The following is a 19,990-nucleotide window of genomic DNA, read 5'->3' on the forward strand; positions in this document are numbered from 1 at the left end:
TTAAGAAACCACCATCACATGGGGCGCCTGGGTGGCTCAGTCAGTTAAGCGTCCTGACTTCAGCTCAGGTCATGATCTCATGGTCAGTGAGTTCAAGCCCCGCATCCGGCACTGTGCTGACAGCTCAGAGCCTGGAGCCTGCTTCGAATTCTGTGTCTCCCTCTCTCTCTGCCCCTCCCCTGCTCATGTTCTGTCTCTCTGTTTCTCAAAAAAATGAATAAACTTTTTAAAAAAATTTTTTTAAATCATCATGTAACGTGTATTGAGCATTTACTGACGACATGGTTTATTTTCACTGCAATCCTAGAGAGACCAGTGCCATTGATATCCTTCCCTTAGAGATGAGGAAACTGAGGCTCAGAGACACTGTTAATTAGCTCAAGGTTACACAGAGTTAGCATTGGAATGCATTGGAGTTAGCATTGGAATCTGCTGTGTGGCTTCGAAGGACAGATGCCTAGAAAAGGCTCCGCCCCCGTTGGCCTGTTGGCACGTTCTTCTGACAGTTCTGATCTCTCAAGACTTCAGGCTCCTCATTTGGTTGTTGCTTCATGAAATCAAGGCCTTTTCAAATATTCACGTGTAGTTTTTCTGAGCTCTTGATCCTTATCTTCTTTCACCAGCACTCACCATTTGCTTCTCCATTAAGTTCTCCTTCATCTCCCTGAACAGTTTCATTATTTTGCTGAAGTTTCTTCCATATCAAAAACTCATCTGAACTTTTGTCCTGTAGTCATTTCTATTTTCTTCCTACGAAAAAGACGCTCCACCCACCGATACCTCCACTCCCTGTGCAAAAAGAGGCCTGTGTGTTTTAATGACTTGGGTAGAAATTCACAAATAGATTCAAACTTTTGGATGAATCTGCTGTGGTTAAAATTCATAAACAAAGAGTCCTGGCCTTTAAATCCCAAAGCATAAGTGGGATCACTAAGTTACACTAACTTTGTGAGAAGTATTACAAAATAGGCAAATGGTTAAGGAAAGCTTTGCTAATTGATAATCATCCCTGGGAGATAGCCATTTATAGGCCTTTTTGAAGAATTAAAGTTATTGTACTCATCTCACTGAAATTTTAGGAGTTTAAAATCTTCAGTGTGTTCTTCTGATTTAACATAGCAAAGATAGTCTCGTAAGGATGAAGGCATTTTTTCCTGATCTCCCCTGGACTTCTGTACAACGTGGAAATGCTACAGAATGTGAATATGGCGGCTAAGGTGGGTTAGCATTAGAAAGCACTCCTCTAGGGGCGCCTGGGTGGCCTAATCGGTTAAGTGTTTGACTCTTAATTTCAGCTCAGGTCATGATCTCACAGTTTGTGAGATTGAGCCGCATGTCAGGCTCTGTACTGAGTACAGACCCTGCTTGGCAATCTCTCCCTCTCTCTGCCCTTCTCCCACATGCACAAGCGTGCACTTGCTCTCTCTCTCAAACATTAATAAAAAACGGGCGCCTGGGTGGCTCAGTCGGTTGAGCGTCTGACTTCAGCTCAGGTCATGATCTCATGGTCTGTGAGTTCGAGTCCCGCATCAGGCTCTGTGCTGACAGCTCGGAGCCTGGAGCCTGCTAACGATTCTGTGTCTCCCTCTCTCTCTGCCTCTCCCCTGCTCATGCTCTGTCTCTCTCTCTGTCTCAAAAATAAATAAAAACATTAAAAAAATGTTTTTTAAACATTAATAAAAAACAACAAAAACTCCTCTAATTCAAGAGTATTTATCCAACATGAAAGAAATTAAGGAAGTGTTGTTTTTTTTTTAAGTGTATTTATTTTAGGAGAAAGAGAGCAGGTGAGAGGCAGAGAGAGAGGGAAAGAGAGAATCCTAAGCAGGCTCCATGCTAACAGCACAGAGCCCAACTCAGGGCTCGACCCCATGAACCACGATCATGACCTGAGCCAAGATCAAGAGTCAGTCACTTAACCAACTGAACCACCCATGTGCCCCAGAAGTGTTTTTGAAGTTATGTTCATCACTACAGAAGTGTCATCAATTCTTTCATCAGGAAAATTTGGAATTACAGTGCCTATTCCATATATGATATTTGGGAAAAGTGTTTGGTTTGTTGGCCAGTTGGTTGGTTTTCCAGGTAGGCTGAACTCTTAACTTGTGCAGAATGAAAGGGGCGTTGACTCTTGGGGCGCCTGGGTGGCTCAGTCAGTTGAGTGTCCGTCCAACTCTTGATTTTGGCTCAGGTCATGAACTCACTGTTCATGAGTTCAGACCCCACATTGGGCTCTGCACTGGTAGCTCAGAGACTGCTTGGGATTCTCTGTCTCCTCTCTCTCTCTGCCCCTCCCCCACTCATGCTTGCTCTGGCATGCACTCGTTCTCTCTCTCTCTCTCTCTCTCTCTCTCTCAAAAATAAACTTTAAAAAAAGGGGGAAGCTTTGACTCAATTTTTTTTTCACTAATTGTTTTTCAAAATCGAATGGTTCTCCATTGTCACCCTGGGAGAGTTAAGCATAATAGAATGCAGTAACTTAGCCGTCCGTCCTCTCAAAATGCTTTCTCAGGTAGTTACTTCTAAGACATTTTTAAGATACTAAAGTGGTCACACATTTCCATTAAGATCCATATTATCCTTAACCTCTGCAACTACTTTTAAAAATCTAGAGTTTCCAATCTTGAGATACTCCTTTTAAATGACAAACTTCAATAATATTTTCATTGCAGCTATTGAAGTGTTATGTACATACATCATCTGTAAACTATTTCCACTGTATTGCATTATTCTTTTAGACTTTCTTTACGTTATAGCTTTTTAAAATCAAAACTTAGTTCATTAAGTTAACCTGATTAGAGAGAATGTTGTAAGGGCTTTTCCAAATCTGCGTATTGTCAAGCACAAATGTCCTTAGAAATGCTTTTTTTCTGGAAATTAGAACATCCAACTTGCTAATAAGAGCATTAGAAAACAAAATGTTGCTGCTAACCAGTAGCTTGGAAATCCAGAAATGATTCATGCCTTTCCAGCAGTTAAAATACATCTTAATAATTTGAAGGTCACTTGCTACAGCAGGGTGCCAGCATATAAAGGGATTTTAAACATGCAGTTTAAAACCCTTGGGATTAAACCAACCTTGTTGGCATATTTTATTTATACAGAGATTATCTCCAAAGGAGATTCATTGGTCTTTTGACTATAATGAAGCCTTTTCTTTATTGACTTCATTGTGTCATAAATGAAAAGAGATTTCTTTTTATGGCAGGAAATAAAATGTTCCAATCTCTGCAACACTCCTTGCATCCAAAGAGTCTGATTTAGACAATCTATTTGTTGTGCCCTAACTCGGAAACTAAAATCGCGGTAATGTTCTTTTATTTCATGTTTGCTTTATCTTCCTAAGTGGACACAGAGGTATTACCAAGTGCAGACAGAGACCTGAACTTGGCTTCTGGGAACTGAGAGCACAGACACAAGAAGGGACTGAGTTGTTCCTGAAATCCGGGACTGTCCACTAGAGAGGTGGTTGACAATCCTGTTGTGGGACTTGGGGGACCAGGGGTAAGGTCTAAGCAGGAGTGACTTGATCCAGTGACTCTGCTGGGGCTTTATAGGTTCTTCTTATAAATTTGCCAGAGGACAGATTGGGTTGGGATTTGTCATAGGGTTGCAGGAACTTGAATGGATTAAACAAACTTTACAGAGATTGGTGGCAGAGTAGGTGACTTAAGGCCCTGTGGAATGTTCATTGTAATTCTGTATGTACCCACACCCTGCCAGTACGGTATTTTCTAAAGTAGACGTTAAGCCAGTTGACCCCAGCACTAAGCATCTTGGCAGGAAGGTAAACACTACAACACATCTTTTTTTTTTTTTTTTTTTTTTTTACCTGACATCATCACGGTGACCAGAATATTAGTATGAATTCTCCAGGTTTACGGAAGCTTACTCTTCAAGCCAAAGTGTATCATTTCATTCGTTATAAGTCAAAGTTTCTTTAAAATGCATTATTGTGGTTTTCTGCCCTCTAACCGTGTACGTTCAATTGAAGGTCGAGAGACGTGAAATAAGGTAGAAGAGGTGAGACTTTGGAGTTGGCCTGGGCCCCACCAGTTGATAATGAACAGTGGCCATTGGCCAAGCTCTTTGGTCTCTTGTAGTCAGTTTGCCTGTCTATAAAATCGGTAATCACCCCCCGAAATCATAGGGCTGTGCATATAAAGCAATTAGAACCCGACAATAAATGAGTTACGAAGCATTTAGACAATGCCAAGCACTCATCTGCTTTTTGTAACACTATGAATTAGGTAGTTATTCGCATTTCACAGACGAGGAAAAAGAACCACAGAGAGTTTGAAGTCCCACCACCAGGCCATCTTGCTCTGGCCACCATTTCCCTGAGGTGCCTGATACACGCAGAAGGCTTTCCGTCATCAGTAACCGAGAAGAAGGACACTACACAATCTTACTGAGTTACAGGCTAAATACCCTGCCACAGAGCTGCCTGAGCCCTGTCTGCAGCACCTCCCTGTGGCTGATGTTCAGTTCAAGAACAGCCTTGGCTACTGACTTTCTTTCTTTTTTCAAAATGTTTATTTATTTCCTTGTGCAAAGACAGACAAGAAAGTGAAGTTTTTCCCTTTTTGTTTATCTGTTACTCCTGAAGAATAAGAGAAGGCAAACTAAGATGATGAAAGTAGCTTAGAACCATACACCAATGTATGGGTGATTTCCCACTAATGGCTCCAAATGTGCAAGTACAACAGAGACATTAACTAGATTTGGAAATAGCCTCGCTCTGTGTTCCGTGTGTTCTTTGTTCCTTACAGTGTTGTATTCAAGGTCAACAATCTTGAGTCTTCTGACGCTCTGCTTTGGGTACCTACAAACCGGAGACTAATTCTAGGCTTCCTCAGAAGTGGTACATGAGGATGTTTTGTTGTGGACTGCCCAAAATAAAAGGTCTCTTGTACATGAAGTTTAATTCCAGCCACCAAAGGCCAAAATCTTGGAACAAAGTATAAATAGTAATATCGAATAACAATCTCACCCTTAAGGTGCTGATTCTCAGCTGACTATACCAAGCACTTTATAACAGGATGATTTAATGATAAAAGCAGTACTCTCATTTTTGCTGAATTTAAATCTTCGCTATATGAAAATTCTGTAAGTAAATAGGAGAAGGGGAAAAAAGGGAAACAAACCACAAGAGACTTTTTTTTTAAGTTTATTTCTTTGGAGAGAGGGAGAGAGAGGGAGAATCCCAAGCAGGCTCTTTGCCGTCAGGGCAAAGTCCACACGGGGCTTGATCTCACGAACCATGAGAACCTGAGCCAAAATCAAGAGTCAGATGCTTAACCAACTAAGCCACCCAGGTGCCCCAACAGACTTTTAACTATAGAGAACAAACCGAAGGTTGATGGAGGGAGGTGGGCAAGGCCCGAGCTAGGTGTATGATGGATATTAAGGAGGGCACTTGCGTGTTACAGGTGAGTGATGAATCACTAAACTCTCCTCCTGAGACCAATATTACCCTATATGTTAACTAACTGGAACTTAAAAACTTGAAACAAAAAACGCTGGCACAAAATTTAAACATAACATTTTATCCAAGGGACTCTAATTAAACCAAGATACTCGGTTTAACTCCTTGTTCTTCCTTGAAATTGGAGAATGTAGACAAGTTATGTATCACAGCACATAGGAGAAAGAGCTTTGCATTCAGTACACCAGGGTTCAGATCTCAGCTCTGCCTACTGAGTTATCGGTCGCTTTGGACATGTTGCTCCATGTTACCTCCTGTGTAACGCGAGGATAACAATGCCCCCTTCACGTAGTTCTGGTAAAGGTAAATGTACCAAAAGCATTTAGCACAGTCCCTGGTAACCAGTCTAGGGCTTAATAAACGGTGATTCTGTTCTCATTATACCCACTCTATCTTGAGACCGTTTCATTATATATCCTAACAATCTCCCATCTAACCTGGAGGTCAAACCTCTTCCCTTTAATGCCAGCTCATAGTTTTATTTTTTTTATCAGCACTACATCGGTAACATTTATTTTTGCCTGAGTCATCAAACCCCTCCCTTTTATGGCACTTGGAGTCTTCACCATGTAATTACATGCTGTTCTTGCCCTCACCTGCTTGCGTTCATTGCTTCTCCAACACAAATGTGCCCTTGGGCAGAGACCATCTCCCTAATGTCCGGCTGAGTCCTGGGTGCTCAGGAAATGCCTCCTCCAGTGGTTTCCCATTCACTCGGACCATATACACAGACCGCAGCCATGGTCCAGCTTTTAGTTAATCTTTCTGAGCTTATTTTCCCAACTGTGAGATGGGTAGGAAAATAGCCTCTATCTCCCAGGGTTGTTGAGAGGACTTGAGTACATGTTAATGCACCTAAAGGGCATAGAAAAGTGCCTCGTCCATAGTTAGTGCTGCTAATGTCCTCTGCGTTCAGCAACGGAACATACTTAGGTGAAAAAGCATCTTTCATATGGATGACCTCTAACAACACAGGGTTTTTCCAGATAAAAGCTGAGATCAGGTCTATGCTGCTGTCCTAATTGCTTGGCCTTCTGCTAGTTACGGTAATTTTCTAATTACCTGGTTCTTGCTGAGAGAAATTTAAGAGGAAAACTATTAGGACTTTGAATTAGTCATAGCCTTGTATTCACCGTAATATTGACAAAAAAAGATTTATGACCCTTCAGCTTCATTTATCTTGATTGAAAGACAAATACCATGTTACCTGGGTAGCTGGTGGTGGTCAGTGCTGAGTGTGTGTGTGTGGGTGTGTGTGTGCACGCGCGTGCCTGTTGGTGGTTTCATGACGTTACTGGTGGTGCCTGGAAATGCAGAGGGGTGTGGTTACACTTCCTTGGATGAAGAAGCTAATTGGAGACACTAGTGAGTCATATATTTCCATGATTATCATACTGAGCTCTGCTGGATTTCTCCTGCATCTAGCCACGGGGGATAGCAGGCAGACTGATTTCTGAGCACGTATGGCATTAGCTTGAATACTATACCTGAGCAATTGGCAGAAAAGAAAAAAAAAATGATAGTTACCCTAAAAGCATTTTTTTTTTTTTAATGACTTGAGGTGGGCTTTGGCCTTTGAAATGCCGTGGGTTTTGCCCTTTTTTGTTTTTTGACTCTGCAGAGTAAAATAGCTCTAAAGCTGGCCTGTTGTTTTTTCTTTCTTTAAACTACAGTCCCTGTGCCCCGTAAATTTATTGGAATTCTAAAATTCTAAGCTATCATGGGATAAATGTTGCCCTCAGCCTATTGTGCTGTTAATGATGTCCCCCTCGGAAAGGGGTGTCTTTGGGTTTCTAAATAAACTGGAAGGCTGCATTCTATAGTGTTCGCAGGGTTACGTTGTATCTCATGTCGCTCATTTTGCCCCTTTTCCAAAGGTGAGTGTCTTTGGATTAATCTTCTTGAGACTCCAGTTTTGTACATATTAACCCTTCAGCCTCAGCTTAATTTCTCTGCCACTTGATCTTAATTGTAGAATTTGCTTACTCCTAAACATCTGAAGGGAAGTCAGTCAGATAATTTTGGAAATTTTTCTTGAACTGTGCATTCTGCTCGATATTCTGGAGAAACGTTTTGGCTCTGCTTACTTTGTTAATGCTGGTTACATCATTATGGGAGCTATAGATTTCTTGGGCGTGCAAAATGATTGCATATTCATGAACATCTTCAATCCTGAAATATTTGTAAATAACTTGGCAATTTTTTTCATAAGGTGGCCTATTAAAATGATTAGGTCTTTAATTGTTCACACAGAAAGAATTTGTGCTTACAGAGCACCACCTATTTGATAAATAACGTTTCTATGCGAAGCAATTTGGATTATGAACATATAAGTCACCTTCCTTAAACAAAGTATAAGAGATGCTATTTTCCACTTCAGAATGATTCAAGTTTGAAAATGTCAATAGATGCAAAAAGCCACCCTGGAGCTTTGCTCTCTCGAAAGAAAGTAGAGAAGGAATGACATAGTCAATGTTAACTGTCACCAGATGAAGAGAAATCAGATTGTCAGGCCTGGATCTATAACATTCTTGCCAAAGTAGGACCTCATTTACACATACAGATCTTCATACCCTTTGCTAAGAAAAGCATCTGTGGCAGTTTAGATGTTTGTGCGTTTGCCAAAGATCTTTCACTCTGAATAAAGTAAATGTCATGTCTGTTGTTTATCTCAAATTCAGCAGAGTATTTTTAAAAGGAAATATTTGCGGGGGAGGGTCGAGGGAAGGAGGTTGGGGAGCTCCAGTTAGTGGGGTGTGGCAGTTTTACGGCCAGTACTCAAGTATCAGGCTGGATCTGGACAAAGCAGCTTAAAACACACTTTGGGCTCATATACCGAAAGCGTCCCTCTGAAGTGACAACGTTGCAATAAATTGGAAAGTGGAGTCTTCCTGAATCTCTACCTAGTCTGTCAACACCCAAAAAATCCAGTTAATTCAGTCAAACTGATTATTTGGCATCGTGTAGACACAGCTGTCTTGAACTCAAATTTTGAACATTTAAACATAGATGGCATTGTACCCGAAGCCAGCTGGTACAATGGCATCGATTTGTAATTGTGTATAAAGATTGCTTCGACTTGAGAGATGCTCCAAGTTCAAGCTGGACCCCACTGCAGAGCAATTTTTGAGAAATCTTAGGTTGTGATAAAATTTCTTGACAAATGAGGTACCTTAGGTAGGTTCAGACTTTCAGTTGAGAGTATGATGTGGTCATTTAACTATGTAAATTACCTTAAACATTAAAAAAAAAAAAAAAAAAAAAAAAAGTAATTCCCTACGTACTTGAAAAGGAAACAAACCTGTATTTAACCTTGCTTCTCGACATTCAGAACCATAATGAGATAGAAATGTAAAATACATCCTGAGACTCTTCTTAAGGACCTCTACTTCAGGTGACCGAATTACAGCACTCTTTGCAAAAGTCAAATGTTTGTCTTTAATAATCCCTTGTCCATGTTACTTGTTTTATTGAAGTGTATTCTGTGTGACTCTGAATATCATTTTATCTCCACAGATGACATGGAAGCCATTCCTGTCAAACAGTTTGTTAAACACATCGGTGAGCTGTATTCTAATAACCAGCATGGGTTCTCCGAGGATTTTGAGGTAGGTTTCGAGACTGAAAAGTAACTTCCAGAGACCCAACCCTTACTGTATGAGGCTTGTTAGAAACTCGAGCTGAGTTCATTCTGGCATAACAAAACAATAGTGGGAAAAGTGGAGACCGGTTTTCTGCTGCTGCTGCTGCTTTTCTGCGTCACGCTTACAACTGTGACACGCACTCTCATCCCAGTAAACATTAGGCGAGAGGGAGTTGGTCACCCATGTCCTGAACGTGCGTTTCTACCGAAGAGCGGACTCGGGGGTAGAGAGGAGGCAAGCGCCCCCCGGTCCTGTCTTCATCTTAATCCTGAGCGGGCCAGTAGTCCTCACGCCGAGGGTAGGGTTCGTGTCTCTGAGTGCGTGAGGTGTTGAGGGGGCCGAGTGCACGGTAGGTAGGGTGCTTCCTCATCCTTGGGCCAGTCACCTCCTCTCCGATTCCCTGGGTCCCTCGCTTTTAACAGTGGCGCTCGCATCACGGACAGCCCCACGGTGGGAAGAGGTGAATGCTGAACATCTGTGAAAGCGCCGGGTGAACCGCGAAGCCCGTGCGAAGGTTGATGGTTGTCGTTCTCGCGACTGTCACTCCTTGGAGAGAAGACACGGGTTAACGCAGCCCTTGGGATTTTAAGAACTGTTGTGCGGGGAGCAAGGTAGAGCGCGGCACGCACCGCCCTGCCAGCTCCGGGTTCCGTGCCAGTTCAGCAGTGACAGGGCGTCAATGAGGAGCTATTAAACAGACTGCCCTTTTCTTCACCGAGGCGCTTAACTAAGGCACATCTCTGGCAGCAAGAGTTGTGCCAAGGGGGCCAAGTTTTCGTGGCAGCTCAGCTGTCTTCTAGCTTTGTGGGTGAGTCGGTTCCTTTCTCTGTCTCATTCTTCCTTTAAAATGGAAACGATGATGATGATGCTTTACGGCCCATCTCTTTTCCCAAAATGGGTGATGGGGATTAAATGATGTGATGGAAAGGACGCACAATGAGAAATAAACACAGGATCCAAAGCCCCTGTCTCCGTGCAAGGCTGGAGTCCCCAGAGGCCATCATAAAGGCAGTTACACTGACAACTATTTCTCTTGGTTTTTTTGTTTTGTTGTGTTGTGTTTTTCTGAGTAAAACCGAAGCAAAGGTAGTAGAGAGAAGGGACCCTCTGATTTATTCGTCAAAGTCCTGTGTATCATGGAACAAACAAAAACATGTCGAGTATTTAATGCGGCTGTTAGATGCTTACCAAAAAAGGTGCCTATTCAACTCCAGAGAACATGGTTTAAAGTCAAACATTTTGTATTCATGAGGACAGCAAATGTGTGTGCTGTTGAAGTGATTTAGTTCAATTGACTGTTGGCTGGATGACTGAGCAAGAATATTGAGGCATTTAACAATGTTGATGGTATTCAGGACAAACATTTATCCTCTGGAGAACAGAATTTGATCAGGATGACCAAATGCAACTCCAGTTTCTCAATTATTTATGATTTGAGACCCCCAGTGCTATTCATCACAGCTGGTTTTGACACCATTTAATTATTCAAAATAATCAGCTACACCTCTATAAACTTGATCTGACTTAAAATGGGCTTTGCTGTATCACAGTCAAGCCTGTTAACAAATTCTGGGCATCTGCACCCTGTTTCTGTCCTAAAACAAAACAAAACAAAAAAATCCACTCTGGCTGGAAGCTTTTGTCTCCTGTATTGAACTTTATAGCTTAAATCTTATTAGCTGGTAGTTAAGGGAGGGGCCCAAAAGGGCAGGGACAGGGGAGGCATTGTTCTGCCCTTGTCCCTTCACAATCCCTCCTGGTTTGAATGGTTTAAAATCAGGGCTATTCAGAATAGGAAGATTATCCTTTCTTCTGAAAAGAACAATAAGGCAGCGACATAATGGGAGGAATGAGACAGGAAAACTTGTTAATCTACCGTCCTCTTCTAATTGAGGGAGATTTTGAACTATTTTAGAACAGTGGTAGTCCTTTTTGGCTGCTCTGCTAAAAAGGACAACTGGTAACAGGCTATTTAAGAAATTATTAAGGCTGTTTTACAAATGAGAGAGTAAAAGACTGTAAAAGAAGGTCAGGAAAAGAGATTTTGTGCAATTAAAAAAAAAAAAAAAAAACTGGGGCACCTGGCTGGCTCTGTCAGTGGAGAGTATATGACTCTTGATCTTGTAGGTTTGAGCCGCACAATGGGTGTAGAGATTACTTAAAAAAAAAAAAAAAATCCTGGGGCACCTGGGCGGGTCAGTCAGTTAAGCCTTGACTTCGGCTCAGGTCATGATCTCACAGTTCATGAGTTCAGGCCCTGCATCGGGTCTGTGCTGACAGCTCGGAGCCTGGAGCCTGCTTCAGGTTCTGTGTCTCCCTCTCTCTCCGCCCCTCCCCCCTCATGCTCTGTCTTTCTCTCTCTCTCAAAGATGAGTAAACATTAAAAATAAATCTTTTTAAAAAGCCAAAACAGCACCCTAATTATGATAGGAGACTAAAAAAGTCAACCCCAGATTTCCACATCTTTTTAAGTTGAATAACGGTGGCCGGCATTTTCTTAGCACTGCACTTGGATTATTTCACTCGTTTCTCAGAACTGCCCATTTTACAAATGAGGACACTTTACCCATAGGAAAACTGAGGCTTTGAGTGGCTCAGATGTGAAATGGCAGAAGTTAGGTTTTAGGACCAGGATTTGTGACTCAAGCCCACATGTTTCACCTCAATGCTCTCCAGACTCTCATTAAGTAGTATCCTATGGTGACCTGGAGTCAGAAGGAGAAAAAATCAAGACTACCAGTGACTGTCTAAAACTGATCATGCAGCTGATAAGCCAACAATCGTCCTGGCAGAAAAAAAAAAGGGGGGGCGCGGGGGAAGGCAGGAGAGGAAACCACCAAAATAAGGAATCCCCCCCATTAAAAATACTGGGAGCCCATTACATGGTTTTTATGGTCCAGAGCCTACCAGATAGCTGAGAATCTGACTTAGAAAATTTTATACAGCATCTGAATAGAGGCCTAAAGTTAGTCAAAGAACTAACCTGAAAATTATAAATACCACTTAACAATTGATGTGTGGCTATTAAGAGAGCAAACAATGCATCTGACAGTTATTCATGAGAACCTTTTATTCTGTGGGCATAACATAAAGCACAGAGGTAAATTTGAGACCTTGCCCTCTAGGAGTTTCACCTCCTGGTGGCAGTGGAGACCAGGGTGGGCAAAGCAAAATAAGTAATAATACTGACAAAGTTCTGGATGGAAGAGGGCAAAGAAGAAGAAAAGCTTCCATGAATTTTTTTATTATTTCACCAGAATTTCTATTTGCCCCATCTTGTTTAAAAATCTTGGACGGAAATGAAAAAAAAAAAAATGGTGAATAGCTGTCATATTTTCAGAATTTTGCTGCTTGGAGGAGAATGAGAAAAACGATTCCCCGGTAATTTTGAGTCTTTGTCTAGAGGTGATGCAGCAAGCATTTTGTCCTTGTCAGATAAATTTTGGAGACTGCTAAAAGCTAGCAACATTATACCTCTAGCAGATTTTGCAGTCACTGGAAATAACATCAATCCTTGTCTCAGGATGGCGTTCGATGCCTCTGTTCCCTTGACTACCTGCGTTGACTTCAACCTCACTCTTCCCCGGCCTCCACAGTCCTAATCCAGGAGGCTTCCAAAGGCACAGTGCTAGCATTATCTTTCAAACGGAGAGAGCTCTGAGGCTGTGTGGGTCGACAGAATTAATAGGCAGAGGTCAGGAGCATCACGAGGTGAAAGGCTGAGTGCAGAGATGAGGCCAGAGGTCCGATACCCCTTGACAAGATCCTTTGGGGGAATTACCTCTATTACAATTAACTCCAGCTGAGCTAAATTTGGGCGGGTTGCTCATCTTAAATCAGGAGAACAAAGCTTTGTCCACCTGAGCCCATGCATCCGAGGGATCAGTGGCCACAATCACTTTATGTAAGATGCAGCGTTCCGATGTTGCCAGTGACACGTAAGAGGGCATCGCCAGATAGAGGGGTAGATGCTCCATGAGGCTGCGGCCTGCAAAATGGCAGAAGCCCGTGACAGAATGCCACTTAAGGTCTGAAAGTTCTTTAAAACGTTTCTAAACCCTTAGCAAGAAGAAAACCATAGTTGCGTTGAGGTTTTTGTGAAGGGTGAGGAGAGAGGGAATTAGCCCAATTCACAAATAGTGTGCACAAGGTCATTTTATTTTATAGATCCGCTGCAGGATAATAGGTGCTGTGATAAAAATGGGTGGTTTTTCTGGAAGGGTTAGGCAGTCACTGTATACAAAGACAGATGGATTCAGACCAGGGGTGAGCAGGACAGGCATTCTTGCCAAGGCAGATGGCAGTGAAGCAAAGAGCAGGAAATCCTACAGTCTTGTCAAAGGGCACAGAGGTAAAACTGTCCGGAAGGAGAAGGGAGCTGGTGGAAGGTGGCAGATCTAGGCTGGGATCGTGAAAGCCTGGCTAAGGAATCCGGGATATATCCGGAGATTTCCGAGTAAGAGAATAACAAAGTCCAGGCAGCACATGAAGAAATTTGGCATGGCAGCTGTTTGTAGCCTGAGAGGCAGGAAGATGGCATGTCACCGGTATCCAACGAGGGCCAGCTCTGTGCCGGACGCTAGGCAAGCACCAGACCGTAGCAATGACCTAAACTAATCAGCCTTTCGTGGCCCCTGTCCCTAATACAACTGTAGGCTGTCTGAACTCCCACACCAAGAATGTTCTGTATACTTGGGTCTCACACTTGGTCACCTGGTCCAAAATGTGTTCTTCTTGGCTTTCTTTGTGAAGCTGAATAATCTGGAAGATTTCCAGATGTATTTTTATTTTGTCAGTTTCAAATTGAGCCATAGAATGGTAGGGCAGTAGGTCTCCATGTGCCTTTTCAGTAGCTTCTCACATCACTGACTCCAGGCAGCAGGAGATTTCCCCTGTTCTGTCTGTCAAGAATTCTGGATATGTCAACTTGGGGCGTTTTGTTTCAGTTTTACTTTATTTTTAAGTCTCTTGTTTTTACTCGGCTTTCTTCTGTGGTGGTGTGCCTGTCGATACTCAGAATATTCATTTTGAGAATTTCAGCTCTGTTACATGGACAGGAAAATGCAAATAAGCTTAAATCTTAAAACTATATATCAGAGTGCCCAATAGGTAACTTTGCTATACACACTCCGTCAGCCAGTGTCTCTTCAAAGGGTTTTAACACCTATTAAAATCACATTAACTTTGGAATTCCAGTTCTGATGGGGAAAAGCCACTCCAGGATCAGATCATAGTATCAGCATCTAAATGAGCCACACAGTTCTGCAAGGAATTACAGATGGCCTTATTATCCACAAGACAAAATCAGAAGGCCTTAGGCACACCCCTCGGGTTCTAATAAAATCAGATTTAACATTATTTATGACTATTCTTTGTTTTCTGTCATTCACATAATTGGAAAAGTGAAATAGAGGCAATGGATCAGACCAGGGGTTTTAGATAACAGAGAGTTTCATTGGCTATATCGAATGACTGCTTTAAACAGTGCAGACAGATGCTTCCAAGCAGTCGTGGTCAATTGCATTATATTATAATAGAGGCCCACACTAGGGTGGTCAGATCCACATGCTGAGAGACAAAAAGCAATAAACCGAGTGAATCTCAAAGTGAATTAATGCTGTAATCTCTTATCACAAGATGTTTTAGCAACCCAGCCCGTGCCAAAAGTATGACCTTCAAAACCCAGAAACAGGGATGTCAACTTATTTCAGGGATTTCCGTATAGATTGAACTAATGTCTTCCAGAATACAAATCCATCTTCAAAGGTATTCTGTCCCTGGAACTATGGAAGAATAGACCTCAGGCTTTCAGGGCAATTCTAAGCGGCCAGTATCCCCAATACTTTGAGTATGGGTAGCACTGCTTAAGTGTTTGTACATGTTTAAGATATCAGACTCATCAATTTGGGCCTATACTTTTTCTCATTTTAGAGAAAAGTACCAAAGCCTGAAGTCCCTTTAAACCAGCATTTGCCAAACCACAGGTCATACACCATTTTAGAATAGAAAATAGCGGAGTTTATCACGTTTAGGAAGAGTAAGGAAAGGGTAAGAACTGCTGTGAAACAAACACACTTTCCCCAGAGAAGCGTGTGGCATTAGTGCCTCTGGGCTTTTTTTTTTTTTTTTTTTTTTTTTCTTTTCTTTTTCTTTTAATGGACAACAGGGCAGGTCTACAATTAAAAAAAAAAAAAAATTGAATGTCCATCTGCCAAGAATCAGGAGTTCATGAGTATGGTCTCTTTGAATAGATAATGACCCCACTGTTTTTAGACTTTAAATTCTTGGATTAGAGTGAGTTAGTTTCTCCTTGGAAAGAAGAGAAGGACTCCTCACTGGGAAGTACTTTGTGAGTCTAAAAGACAGCCAGTTCCTTGTTTTCATTATGCCTCATGTAAATGCTATGGAAAACATCGATAATTGCTATGCATCTCCTTCATGGAAAAAAAAAAAGTCTGCACGCTCCTAAACTCTGTTACATCTGTCACGTGTAAAACATTTCTCCTGATAATTTTCTGTCACTTGCTCCTGCTCTCTGCAACAGCTGTGCGCTGCTAATGACTTCCCTTATTAGTTAGCCCCAGTACTTTCTTGGGTTTGAACCGTACAGTGTAGAAAATGTTGACTTTACAGCCATCGTGCAGGAGGCTAATGGATGATGTTTACCATACGTGGCTAAGGTCCTGAAGAGGTGCCTCTTCCACTGTTGCTTTTGTAAAGAAGGATAATGTAAATGAAACTAAGAGTTCACAAATAATTCAGCAAATCTGGATCTATTTGAGCCACATAAGGACAGGTCACCAGGCTAATATAAATAGTGTCACTTCATGACGGAATATAATCAATTTGCACTCAGGCAGTTATAAGACAAGCTATGTGGCCTGTAAGCATTTTGCAAATGATGGTGGAGATTGTACCTCTGACTGGGAAATTGCTGTTCATCCTCTAAGACTGAGGTAAATCTGCCAGGAGCCTTTCTTCGTGCTCCTGCAACAGTATCTTCAGGCCTCTTTTCTGTGAATCACATTGGACTGTCTTTATCCTTTTGTGTGTGTTCCTCCCCCATCAGACTGGGACATAACTCAAGAAGAGATCGTGTTTTGTAATCCCCCATGCCTAGGTCACCAGTTTGGAATGAAGTAGATGATTGATGAATTAGTAAAACATGAAATCCTTTTATCTTCTTCACATCCTTCGTACATTTGTTATGAATACATCAATTATTTCTGAAGCTGAGTTTGGGGAGGTAATGGCGGCTATCCTAGGGAGTGAGTAAATACTTCATGCTTTGGGGTATATAGTTCTTTTCTTCCTATACCCTTGCTAGACATCTAAAGTGCATCTAAAATCTTTGAAATCTTGATGTTTTTTTCACTAGGAAGTCCAACGCTGTACGGCCGATATGAACATCACTGCAGAACATTCCAATCATCCAGATAACAAGCACAAAAACAGATACATCAACATTTTAGCATGTAAGTAATAAACTTGAAACTATCTTCAGCTGTGAGGAAATTAAATCTTCATGCTGGGTAGAAGCCTAAAGCCAAGCAATCAGAATCAGGATGCCAAGAGAGAATTACACTCGCAAGTTAACCTCTCATTAGCCCATCTTCAACAGTGTCTAGGAAGAAGTGGGGACATTGACTGCCCCGAGTCTTTCCTTAAGCCGGCAGATCTCAGCTTGTGAGTAAGGTGATTGAAAAAAATGTTCCTTGCCTCACTGTTCTCACATGAAGTGATTGCACACCCGATGCTGGGAACCAAAGTTTGAATGTCCTGTGGCTATCCTGACATTGCTTTTAAGTGGCGAGAGCCAGGGTTTTAAATACAAATAGGAATACTGAAAATTGAATCACATAAGTGAACGCCAAAGTTGTCTAAGACTAGGTAGTTGGTCTACACTGCAAGTGATAGAGTCACCATTCCTTGTGGCCCATGTGCTCAGTTCTCTATACCGTATTTCCAAGGTCAGGAGTACTCTGGTGGTTAGGGACACAAACAAACATCCGTCTTACAGAGCCTTATGGAATACGCTAGGAGCACAGGCTACTTCTGTGGCTCTAATGCTACTTCTCCTAGACAGTGGGGTTTGGGTCACTGGCAGATAATACATGCTTCGCTATTAAGGTCAGGGACACGCATGTTTATGGCTAACATACACTATGGTAAGGAACACATTCCATAGGCTTTTATAGTGCATTAAATTGAACCATTTAAATTTGAACACTACTGTAGATAAAGCTTTTTATAATGCTTTAGCGAGATAAAAATCACATACCATATGAAATTCACCCATTTAAAGTTAACTCATATTTAAATGGGAATTTAAATATAAACTGAATTTCTGTGGTTTTTAGTATATTCACAGTTGTACAGTCATCACCACTAATGTTAGAACACTTTCAGCACCCCAGCAAGAAACCCCATACCCATTAGCAGTCATTCCCAACTCCTCCTTTCCCCCAACCCCTAGAAAAACACCTACTTTCTGTTTCTGTGTATTTGCCAATTCCAGGCATTGGATGTAAATGGAATCCTAGGCTCTGTGGCCTTTTGTGTCTGGTTTCTTCCACTTAGCATGACGTTTTCAAGATTCATCCATCTCGTAGCTTCTATCGGCACTTCATTCCTTTTCATGGCTGGAAAATACTCTGTGGTATGGATATGCCACATTGTGTTTATTCATTTGTCATTTGATGGACACTTGGGTTGTTTCTACTTTTTGGCTATTATGAATAATGCTGCTATGAACATTTGTGCAGACATATATTTTCAATTCTCTTGGATATATACTTAGGAGTAGAATAGCTAGGTCATATGGTAACTCTATGTTTAACATTTTGAAGAACTGCCATACTATCTTCCAAAGTGGCTATACCATTTTACATTCCCACCAGGAATATATGAGAGTTCCATTGTCCATAATCTCATCAACACTGGCTACATATATATATTATATATGTATATGTGTGTGTGTGTGTGTATATATATATGTATTACAAAATATATACATAATCCCTAATGATGACTAATGTTGAGCAACTTTTCATGTATTGGCCACCTGTGTATCTTCTTTGAGGAAATATCTTTTCAGATCCTTTGCACATTTTTTAAATAGGATTACTTGTCTTTTTGCAGCTGATCCTGGATACAAGTCCATTGTATAGATAAATAGTACGCAGATATTTTCTCCCATTCCGTGCATTGTCTTTACACTTTCTTGCTGGTGTCCTTTGAAGCAAAAATTATTTTAATTCTGGTGAAATACTATTTTTCTTTTGTTGCCTGTGTTTTTGGTGTTCTATGTATGAAACCACAGCCTAAGCCAAGATCATGAAGATTTACACCTGTGTTTTTATCAAAGCGTTCTATGGCTTTAGCTCTTACATTTAGGTCTTTTATCCAAATGACTTTTACATATGATACGAGGCAGGGTCCAAGTTTATTCTTCCGCATGTTGATAGCTGGTTGTCCTAGCACGCTTTGCAGATTGAATTGTCTTAGTGCCCCTATTGAAAATCAGCTGACCATAAATGTAGGAGTTTATTTCTAGACTCACTTCTTTTCCATTGATAGCTCTATCCTCAGGCCAGTATCAATTTGTCTTGATTGCAGACTATAGCTTTGTAGTCGATTTTGAATCTGGAAATGGTGAATATTCCAACTTTGTTCTTCTTCAAGATTGTTTTAGTTTTTCTGGGTCCCATGTGTTTCCATATCAATTTTGGGATCGACTTTTATATTACTGCAAAAGGTGTAGCTGGGATTTTGGTAGGGATTGCATTGAATCTGTGGATTAATCTTAACATTGTCTTCCATCCATGAAGATGGGATGTCTTTCCATGTATTTATATCTTTTACTCTTTTCAGTGTTTTACATTTATAGTTTTCCTTTTGTTGTGCTTCTTTTGTTAAATTCATTTAAGTATTCTTTTTGATGCTATGGCAAATGGGATTATTTACTTAATTTTGAGACCTTGCAATGCTCATGTATAGAAATATAATCTTTTTAAAATATTGCTCATGTATCCCACAATCTTTGCTGAATTCATTTATCCTAATAGTTCTCCTTTGTGGACTCCTTAGAATTTTTATATACAAGATCTTATCATTTACTATTACAGTTCCACTTCTAACTCTAGATAAAGTTTTTAAAGAACCACAAGTCATTTTTGAATCAGAGTACTGGTTTCACTTATGTGGGAGAATGAGGTAAACAGGACAACAAGGAAGAAGAATCAAACTGTGCTTTTCTCTCCCTTCTTTGAATGGATGGACTCTTGACAGTATTTGTTGGCCAACCCAGTAAAGGCTCATTTTGCTGAGATTGTAAGGATTTGTCAATCAATATACTTTATTTCTAACCATGAAAGTCAGGCAGGGATATAGACACATGTGTGTCTTGAGTACGTCCACACATTTCATTCTCTCCCTCTTGACAGTCCTTACTTCTGGTGACCTCAGTTCTTGGCTACAAGTATGTGGCAGAAAAGAGGGAGGAAATCACAGAAGCTTCTGGGTGGTATGCCCAAGGGTCATGCTATTTCCTGGAAAGTTTACCACCTGTGCTTTGATGTGGTTGTACTTTGACCAGTTCATTTGTGGTTTCGTTTTCACAAATTCACATTAGATACAGTTTTATTTCCATAGGTTCAGAAAGTTGGGTTCTGATGTTCATGACATTTTGTCAGATTCTGGGCACATAAATACCCATCATCTTGGTATACCCCTATATTAAGGGCTAATTTAGCGTGGCAAAAAATGGGACAGAAATGTCATGAAACAGCTAAACTTAATGTGCCAGAAACACAATGTAGGAAAAGGCTTCTCTCACAGAGCCGTTACAACTCTTAGG

The 19,990-nt window shown here is 41.2% G+C and overlaps 1 protein-coding gene across 3 annotated transcripts in view; it reads left to right on the plus strand.

The window, feature by feature from the left end:
• The window catches only part of PTPRG (protein tyrosine phosphatase receptor type G), a 709,519-nt gene that overhangs the window by 655,440 nt on the left and 34,089 nt on the right, over window positions 1-19,990 (plus strand). For all 3 annotated transcript variants that reach the window (XM_049642644.1, XM_049642643.1, XM_049642642.1), the window contains 2 exons: window positions 9,005-9,096; window positions 16,511-16,607. In XM_049642644.1, coding sequence (XP_049498601.1) covers window positions 9,005-9,096; window positions 16,511-16,607 — 189 coding nt within the window. The remainder of the gene's footprint in view (window positions 1-9,004; window positions 9,097-16,510; window positions 16,608-19,990) is intronic.

The sequence above is a fragment of the Panthera uncia genome, chromosome A2, assembly GCF_023721935.1.
Source record: "Panthera uncia isolate 11264 chromosome A2, Puncia_PCG_1.0, whole genome shotgun sequence".
NCBI lineage: Eukaryota > Metazoa > Chordata > Mammalia > Carnivora > Felidae > Panthera > Panthera uncia.